This window comes from Brachyistius frenatus, unplaced genomic scaffold (genome assembly GCF_029030835.1).
Source record: "Brachyistius frenatus isolate BFR_SWC_R1_liver_20210118 unplaced genomic scaffold, ASM2903083v1 Contig_120, whole genome shotgun sequence".
NCBI classification, from domain to species: domain Eukaryota; kingdom Metazoa; phylum Chordata; class Actinopteri; family Embiotocidae; genus Brachyistius; species Brachyistius frenatus.
In genome coordinates, this window is record NW_027210719.1 from 24,962 (window position 1) to 34,939 (window position 9,978).

The following is a 9,978-nucleotide window of genomic DNA, read 5'->3' on the forward strand; positions in this document are numbered from 1 at the left end:
TATCACTATATGATAATACTATACTATATAGCTATTAAGTTGTTTTTGTTGTATTGTATCATAGTATTGTTTTTATTTCTGTTGCATAGTTTCTTAATAGGCCTACTAAATAATCATTTTTGATTTCAAAATGACTATAAATTAATATTATTACTTATTAGTCATACTCATTCAAATATGTATATCACAATGTACGTTATATGTCCTTCATACTGGTTTCCGTACTGAATTCCTGTGTTTCCTCTCCATGAGTAAACCTGTTTTTGTTTTCTTATTTGTATTTATTTAATCGAATACGCGAGTTCTTTATCTATTATTTCTTTCTCTTTGCCTGCCTCAGTGCGTCTGGAACGTGTGCATTTCCCCAGGGGACAAATGCAGTCTTATCTTCTTATCTTAAGATTTCCTCTCCCTCAAACATCCCTGGAAAAATAAGACAACAAAGAGAATGAAGAATAGAAAGAGAATAGTCCAGCTTACTTTTCCAAACTACCCTTGATTTACAAAACAGTTGTTTATTCCTTATATGTTTTATGAACAGATAGGCAACAATGTCTATTCCTACCTCTAAAAATAAAGATTATATAGCATTTACTCAATCATATATCTTCTCCACTATGTGGCACTGTTGCCTCACTGATCTACAGAGCCTTTCAAACTATATGAATGAGCCCAAACCTTCACTGGTTGCCAAAATCATCAAACTTGGACTGCAGCTGTTTCCTAGCAACACAGATCACTTCAACGTTACCTGGTAATAGTCGTAACTGTATGATCAGATAAATGTACCTGAATATATTTCCAATCAAATAAATGAGTAATCAAAACCTGACAACCTGGAACTCCCACACATTTTATTCTGAAATAAGAAACAGTGGTGAAAGGTAAACAACTTTCAGACATGAAGGGAGGTTTCACCTCTGAAATAGAATCAAGAACACCTCAGCAGAGAAGAGCACATAGTTTCACTTCACACAAATTCAGAAGTGGTTAAAATTAGCGCCTCAATGTCCAACTGATTTTGTATCATGTAGGCAACATGAGCCTTGCGATTAGTAGGCTGATTCGGTTTTTCTCACCATGGCTGTGCATCTACCGATCAAGGACAGAACTTGTTATTTCTGTAGAATTGTTTTATTTTTCCAGAACACAACCACGAGCCATCTGCGCATGTACATTCTTCAGATACCGCTGTGGAAATGTTGCATCTGTGCATGCAGTATGCAGTAAACATCTCTCACTTCCTCTTGCTACACAGGAAGCATCAACCTCTTGAATAAATCCGAAATGGCATAAACATATTTTCACACACATAGACAAACTAAAAAAGGGCTTGGTCACATCTAGTTGGCCGAAGACACAGTGTTACTGCTGAAACATGTTCAGGATGAGGTGTTCCCTGCTCTCCCTATGGAAGACCAGTTTGCTCCTCTGTCTGGGTCTACTCATGCATTGTGGTAAGTAGTACATTAAATTCCTGCAGTTACACTGGATTAGATTCTGGGGTAATCATGCTGAAAAGAGGGGGGATATTTGATACTTGGTCATTTAAAGTAAATGTAGAGCCATCACGTGAGCTCTTTAAAGCATTTTAAGGTGAACTTAAACTTACTGTGTGTCTGCCACTAATTAATAAAGATAATTAATAAATATGTATATAATGCTTAATGTATATACATCTGAGATGCTGTCTGTCCTTTTGGCAACCTATTTTTTTTTTTAAATAATTTCATGAAATTGCATTGAGTAAAGACCTCTGTGATTCATAATCATTTCTTCTTTGGTAAACCCTCCTTATTTTTAAACACAATTTATTTGATGTTGGCAAACTGAAAAACCTGCAAATTATTTTCACAAATATAAAAAAAAGCTGCATTAATTGCTTGATTTTTTTTTTTTGGAAGGAAAATCAATTCCCTGCATCAGAACATTTCTGTGAATAGTTATAATTAAATACTTTACAACAAAATGGTTTATATTTCTTGCAATGTGGAGAACCACCGAAGGACTGTTTCCATGCTGAGGCTAAGATTTGCACCCATGAAACACGACAGACTTTCTAAGTTGCAGCGTTCAACTGACTTCAACATCTGTGTTTTGTCTGTGCTCCTCTCAGGAGAGGCCAAAGTGCACACTGAAGCACCGGTCGGGCCTCTGTATCGAGTGGTCGGCTCTCCGCTCTCCATCGCCTGCAGTGTGAGTGGCTTCACCAGTGAAAGCACCGAAAAAGACTTCGAATTCCGTGTGACAAAGCCAGCGAAGCCGTCATTTGAGTACAACATCATCACTAGCGAAGCCCGAAGTTTCACTTATGCCATTTATCAGCAGCGTGTGACTGACAATGACATCAATCTGAAACGTGTATCTCCAAACTCAGTCCTCTTTGAGATACAAACCCTACAGAAGGACGATGAAGGGGATTATGACTGTTCTGTAATCAACACGGTATCTGTATATGATGGAATCTACAGTGTTAAGACAACCGTTAAAGGTAATCGATCACCATTCTACTCTTACAACTTACTTTTCAAAGTAACTGTATTCAAGCTCAATGCTACAGAAACATATGAAAACATGTATGACTTTCAATGTCTTTTTTTTTTCTGATGTGGTGCCATAGTGATTGACAACTCCCTAAGTGTTTCATCACCTGCCTCCCTCCTGCAAAGCTTTAATGAGGGTGAAGTTCTCACTTTATCATGCCAAGCCTCCAGCAACACCATCCAGCACACCCACCTGTCTTTTGCCTGGTATCTCCGTAAGGACGGGGAGGACGACGCTCAGCCGATCATTTCTCTGGACAGAGATTTCACACTGAGCCCAGGCCAGGAGTTTGAAGGGCGTTACCAAAAAGGACTCATAAGCTTAGAGAAATTGGGAGAGGCCACATACAGGCTAAAGATGGCTCAGCTTGAGCCGTCAGACCAAGGTAAGATCCACTGCCAGGCTCAGGAGTGGATCCAAGATCCTGATCGCTCCTGGTACTCCATCGCACAGAAGGACGCAGAGGAAATTACCCTCAAAGTCAAAGCCAAAGGTTAGAAGCAGCAATCATTTACTTGATTTTATTCAGTCATGCCACAGTATCTCAAATAGGACATTCATATGTGAGCACATTTATCTTCCTTTTACCTCTACACAGTAATTGTGGCTTCTTGACAGGATGTGTTTTTTTTATCGGGCTGTTTTTATCTTTTGAGCAGAGGTGGTGTCAGACACTTCGTCTCTGTTGGTGAGGATCTCGGCACAGCAGACAACTCTGCAGGAGGGACAGGAGCTGTCACTGTTCTGCAACATAGACACAGAGAACCTGGAGGAAAGGTTCTTCTCTGTAGCCTGGCTCCGGGGAAGCGTTGAGCTGGCCCGTATTGGCCATACGGGCGTTCTGTCTGTGGGGCCTGAGTACAGTGGCCGAGAGAAAGAGGGGGAGCTCAGGGCCGCCCGGGTTGGGAACAAAGATTACCGTCTCATCTTGCAGCCTGTCAGAACCGATGACCAGGGAGAGTATATCTGTAGAGCATGGCCCAAGGACAGAGGCGCTGATGGTGTCTTTACTCAGGGAGCAGCCCAGGACTCCAGCTCCCAGCTGGTCAGCATCTCAGCCCCAGGTCTGTCCAAGTGAGACACACATACAAAGGCAGTTATTCAGGGTTTAATTTCCTTTTCCATTACCTCCTTAATTTTGTCTTTTGTAAATGAGGATTATAGATATTGATTTTAAAAAGTTAAATGTTTTTTATTAATGCTAATATATGTATGTTTTCTAATACAGTTGCCGTATGTCTTTACAGAAAGTGGACTCTCAGTCAAAATTCAAGACGCTTTAAGCGTTATCGAAGGAGACAGGCTGGCGCTCGCCTGTAATGTGGATGGGTTTAAAGGTCAGCTCTCTGTTACCTGGCAACACAAATCATCATCCCAACCAGCGGCCCCGTTCACCAATGTGGTCAGTCTAAGTCAGGAGGGTGTTATGGAGAAAGCAGGCGACTTCATGAGTCGCAAAGTAAGGGCCACGCGTCCAGCAGCTGGCCTCTTCACCTTCGAGCTGGATGAGGTCACGCCCTCTGACTCAGGTGTCTACCAGTGTGCTGTGTCTGAATGGAAAACCAATAGCAAGACTCACAGCCAGTCACAAACTACCACCGTGACAGTGACTTTGATAGGTAAGAGACGGCTCCACCTAATTATTCAAGACAAATGACGAAACCTTCATATTAACACAACTGGTTCCTCTAATCAAGTGGTTTTATTATTTGCTGAAAAAAGGTCATGTCAGTGTAAAGTATTCTGACACTTTTATAGGAAAACCCTTTTGATTTGTTTTAATGACTTTTTGCAGCACTTCGGTCACATTTTGTTGTTTATAGATGTGCTATATAAAGAATGCTGACTTGATTTGACGTGATGTGATGTGATGTGTGACGTGATGTGACGTGACTTGAGTTGGCTTGACTTGAAAGCTAAGGTTTTAAATAGTGGTCACGCGAAAATCAGTCTATCGTTCTGTACACAAACCAATCCAACAGTTTAGTCCATAATACAATATCCTAAGAACTGAAGGCTAGATTACCATGAAATAGAATATGGATATTTCTGAAGATTCATCTAATGCCCTCTGATCTTTACTGTAGCATCACCAACTGGACAAAATGTACATTTGCAGGCAAGAAATCTTTTTAAAAGAAATTTACTGAGAAATTGTAAAGAAAATATACCATTTCCATTTGCAGTACTGCATGGGCGCCACTCTTGTAGTCTCTCAGGTTCATTTTTTTGTACATGGTATATTGCCATGACACATACACAGTCATGCTTCCAAGCGGAAAGTTGTCTTGGCTTTCAATGAGCATTTTTAGCTCAATCTCAAGTAAAGCTCTAAGAAAATACAAAATCTTCAGGATATACCCTCTAATACTCTTTTGTTGCACCGTGTAAAGAATAATACTGAGTTCACTTTAACAGCCTGAGACTGGAGATTTTGTTAACATTCGATTGTTGAAATGACACAAAACTCTCGTCTTACTGCATTAGTTTGCATATAATTAGATACAAAAATTAGACTGCCTAAGCTTAAAAGCTTTATAAGACACAGGAACATTTTATATTTAATAAATGAACAACCTTTTTTCTAATATAGCCTCATGTTTATGATCATGTTAACTTAACCCTGTTTTAAGGAAGGAAATGATATTGAGAAATAATGTACAATCATAAGTGTAATCCAAAGTGAGAGAGAAACCAGACTTACTTTGAAAACACCATTTGTTCACATCCCTTTTTTCCTTTGAACACTCATGATTGCATGACAATGAACACAAGCTTCTCCTTTCTTATACGTGCCACTGACAACTATTTTGGTATCATGTTTCAGACACAAAGTTGGGAGTATCTCTGAGCATTCGCAACAACAAAGTGACAGTAGGACAAAATGTGGAGTTGATGTGCCGGGTCAAAGGGCCTCGAGTGCCAATAACACTGACTTGGAGCGTGCAACGTGATGCCTCAACCATAGATAACATCCTGACAATGTACTCCGATGGTGGCATCAGCTGGTCCGGAGACCAGCACCACTACCAGCTGAAAGTACGAATCCAAAACAATGCCGTCCTTTACTATCTGCAAATCATTGGCGCCAGCCACAGGGAGGCAGGAACCTACAGGTGTATGGTGTCTGTCTTCCTGGAGAACGCGCACAAGAAGCTGCCTCCATCCAATCAGCTGGCTGTGATGGTGAAGGACCCAGGTACTGCTCATATTTGTAATGCTACAACCGATCTTTGAAGCATTTTTGTGGGAAAACTGTACTCTACATTTTATTTCATTTATCTCTTCCCATTCTCACCATTTGATGTCCAATTTTGTCTCCCTCTTCTAGAGAGCAAACTTTCTCTGTCCTCCAGCCCCACCGTGACAGGAAATATTAACACTGACATAGAAATAAACTGTTCAATTATCTCAACATCCTCAGCATCCTCTCGCTACGCTGCCACCTGGCTGCTCCAGCAAGAAACAGAAAATAAGACCATTGTAAGCTTTGACCTCACTGGCCTCGTGAGGTATGAGCCCCAGTCAGAGCTGAGCTTCAGACAGCGATTTAGCACGAGATGCACCAAAGGGCCTATTTTTCATTTGACTATTCGGCAAGCTAAAATCTCAGACAAAGGCTCCTACATATGCAATGTGGAGGAGTGGCTACAAGATCCACGTGGAAATTGGTATCGGCTCTCAACCGTGTCCAAAACCACCAAGCTAGCAGTTACTGAGCCTGGTAAAGTTATTTTCAATAATCTCTCTTTTATGTAACATATGCAATTAGCCAAAGTATTAAATAAAATACCAGTTCTTAATTCACTCTTCTCTGCCTGTTCTCACTCTCCAGCCAACGACCTTCGGTTGGATAAGAGAGCGCAGCGGTTGATTGTCAGGGAGGGAGATGAAGCGGTGATCAATTGCAACATCATCTCAGGAGCATCCAGTTCTTCGTTTTTCTACAAAGTCACTTGGTTCTACGCTGCACACAATTCGCTCCTCATGAATGCTTCCCTGCTGGAGCTTGATCATACCGGCCTCCTGAGTTACCCAGAGAGCCCAGCGCTCAGAGGCCTGCAGGGGCGGCTTCGTCTTTCCAGACCCACTCAGAGCAGCTTCTACCTGAGCATTCAGAGGGCCCATGAAGGGGACAGTGGGACCTACTGGTGCCAGGTGGAGCAATACCAGCTGGATCATGAAGGGCTCTGGCAGCAAAAGGCCTCAGACAGTGCTGGCCCCATCACGTTGAGTGTAAATGTTGCAGGTATGATTGTATGTGTTAGAGCAGTCCTTAGACAGCTCAAGTGTGATCTGTCTGTCTCGGCATTTATATGCTTTGTTCTTTTGTAGGCAGATTTTTATATTTTTCCAGAGCCAGATTTTCCATTTCCCTCTGTTTCTATTATTTGTGCTAAGTTAAGCTAACTACCTGCTCATTTAAGGTTGGTATTAACTTAGCCACACGAGTGGTATCAATTGTCTCATTTTACTTCCTGTAAGAAAGCAAATAAGCGTATTTCCCAAAATAGCTAACTCTTTTTATTTGTATTTTGCAGCTGTCAGTACATTCACTATGTAATATAATGTGTCTGTCTGAATGTCTGCATGCGTTGTGATGACTTCTGTTGGGACAAAAATGGACGTAATTGCTTTCTCAGCAAAATGACCACTTTGTTGTGTTTTCTTTGCCTTCTAATCTCCTTTTTGTCTCATCTCCATAACTTGTGTGCACCCAGGGATTTAATTGAAATCTCATTGATCGGTTTGCCTTGTTAAATCCAAGTTTCATAAGATGTTTCTTTTCATGTGCTTTTTCACAGAAAAAAATCTGTCCATTGTGAAAACAGAAGCTGAGTTGAACGTAAGCTCATCTCAGGATTTCACCATCCCGTGTCACATCACCCAACAGTCCAGCGATGAATCCGCATTCCAGGTGACATGGTTTTGGCAGAAAGGGATGGAAACTAAACAAAGCCCCATATTCACAGTTTACCGAAACTCCACCCTACAAAACTGGTTTGGGAAGGATGCTAATCTAAGATTTGAGCGTCCTCTGCCGAGCCTATTCAGTCTCACAGTATTGAATTCTGGTCCTGAAAATAATGGCCTGTATTTCTGTGAAGTCGAAGAGTGGCTCCCATCTCTGTCTCATGGATGGAGGAAGGTTGCTGTGGAGATGTCTGGAAATTTGAATATCAGTGTTAATGCAGAAGGTAAATTTATATATAGCCCTTTCTTTCAGAAGATGAAATTTATATAAAGTCATGGATGTGAAAATTAGTTTCTTTGTCTTCTTCTTTGCAGGAGGTGTTCAAGCTGTCTCTGAATCAGAATGCAAATTTAGTATCTGGATCGTGATAACTGTCGTTATTATCTTCATCTTGCTGCTGGTCATAGTGCTACTGCTGCTGAAGATGTACAAATGCATTTTCTCAGGAGGAAAGACGCAAGATTTGTCTCTCTGGACTGAAGAACATCCTCTGAACTCCAAACCAAGTGCAGAGAACTGACCTAAGGGACTAGAAGAAAAGGAGAGAAAAGGCACTCTTTTTTTCTATATATATGTTGTGCAGTATCTGCAGAAATGTTTTAAATTTAAAAAAGAATTTCACTGTTCAATCTTTTTAGTCAAAGTTCAACCGTCCTTATTTGAATAAATCTGTTTATAATGTTTAATAAAAATAAAAAAATAGCTTTACTGTTCTGTGCAGCTGTCTGGGAATAATTTTTCCTTTATGAATTAATGAAATTTATTAAAAGCTATGAAATTAAACAGGCACATTTCATTTTACGGCTAAAACGTCTTTGCATAATCGCCAGCTTTTTACTGCCTGCAATGGACAGTTGAGCGAGGCAGCAGATCAACTTTGTGGCTTTACACCTGCAAAGAAACATATTCTTACTGCCAGATTCATTTGCAGAAGTCAAAGCATAGCATGTCTACGGGAGCAGCTCAGCATTAAATGTGGTAAGGTTTGAAACTTTTCTCTGAATGTAACACAGTAATAAGTCTAGCAGGAAGTGGTTTGTGGTTCTGTGCAAGTTGGCTGTAGTCAGCAAATAGTCACAGTTGAAATCATTGTAGACATTTGTACAAACAGTCACTTTGCTCTTAGACGCATTCGTACGGTGTTATTTGAAATCTGCTAATGCAAACATTATTTTTGCTGCCATTGCGTAACTGTCTCGCTAAAGCCTTCACATTTGTTTTGGGATGATGAGCACAGCTGTCATTTACATATGCTTCTGGATGCACAGTTTCATTTATCCATGAGATGTTGAAGATGCGTGTGTATTTGTGTGAGTGTGTTTGTGTACATTCTGCACAGTCCACATGTAATAATAACACTGGAGTAATTTTTCATCGCCATGGCTCTACTCCAGCATATAAGATTCAAAATGAAACGATGAATAGAAAATTCAGTGTCTGATTTTCATGGCTGTTTCAAGGTGTTCGCATCTATAATAATTGAATAATGCCGACACTGTATTGTTTTTTCATCATAAACAGGGGATTAAATGTAAAACCTACTAAGGCTAAACTATAAAACCTTACGAGATTATATACCAAACATCTGTTGACGTCTATGAGTAAATCATTTGCAACCAATTTAGAATATTTCAAATTATATTCCCAATTGATTCATTTCTTAAAATTGCAGGGCTAAAATCTCCATTTGTTTGGATGACACCTTCAGAGTACAGATTAAAATCTGCACTTTATAGTCCAACAGAATAAAAATGTGCATTAATGCAAGTAAACTGAGATTTATAATCTAAAAGTATCTCTGCTATAAATTCTTGTTTTTATAACAAAGTTGGATACAAATCAAATTTAAGAGGAATGTGGTGGCTTCATGTGCTCTCTCTCCCTCCATCTTCTGTCTCCATGTCCTCCTGCATCAGCCCTATCAATGTTTAACACCCCATCTGTGTGAGAGACTGGAATAGAATCCAGCTTTCGCTTTTGAAGAAACAGGCCTAGACACCAGATTACTCCCATACAGAGAAAGGCTCTTGTTTGATGACTGGGTACAAGTTCTGTACAATTTAAACTAAAATGTAATGTTTTCCTTAAAGAAATGAGGGACTAAAAGTACACAAAGGAACTTTAAGGTAGGCTGTAGTCATCTCAGCCCCAAAGTGATGATGTAGTGCTGCCTTTGGTCTTAAATTATAGCAGTCCTTCACAGTCTGGTGGACTGGCTCCCTCTCAGTCTCCCTCTTAACTTTACTGTAATTCCACTCCCTTGTGTTTCCATGGCAATGCCTGTCAGAGCAAACAAAGAAACATTGAATTTGGGAGGCAAATCAATGCTTGTGTCTATGCAGCAAATGTAACTGGGGCAAACTGACGGCAGCTGTCCTAGAGCTCCCTCCTTATGCTCTTAATAAAGTCTCAAACATTAACATATTAAACAGTCATATCATCCGTTTTTGTGTTGACAG

The 9,978-nt window shown here is 40.3% G+C and overlaps 1 protein-coding gene across 1 annotated transcript; it reads left to right on the forward strand.

The window, feature by feature from the left end:
* Window positions 1-1,348: 1,348 nt before the first annotated feature.
* On the forward strand, window positions 1,349-8,219 carry LOC138629752 (immunoglobulin superfamily member 3-like). Its single transcript, XM_069713663.1, has 10 exons — window positions 1,349-1,457; window positions 2,117-2,491; window positions 2,621-3,037; window positions 3,204-3,608; window positions 3,792-4,163; window positions 5,372-5,743; window positions 5,876-6,268; window positions 6,380-6,793; window positions 7,350-7,742; window positions 7,834-8,219. The coding sequence occupies exons 1-10, from the start codon at window positions 1,379-1,381 to the stop codon at window positions 8,037-8,039; spliced, it is 3,426 nt and encodes a 1,141-aa protein (XP_069569764.1). The 5' UTR covers window positions 1,349-1,378; the 3' UTR covers window positions 8,040-8,219.
* Window positions 8,220-9,978: the final 1,759 nt, after the last annotated feature.

Excerpts from the sequence above, each read along its gene's own strand:
- LOC138629752 (XM_069713663.1), top strand. The coding sequence starts at position 1,379 with ATGTTCAGGATGAGGTGTTCCCTGCTCTCCCTATGGAAGACCAGTTTG. Across the intron at positions 2,492-2,620 it reads TGTTAAGACAACCGTTAAAG|TGATTGACAACTCCCTAAGT; the intron begins GTAATCGATCAC and ends GTGGTGCCATAG. Across the intron at positions 4,164-5,371 it reads CGTGACAGTGACTTTGATAG|ACACAAAGTTGGGAGTATCT; the intron begins GTAAGAGACGGC and ends ATCATGTTTCAG.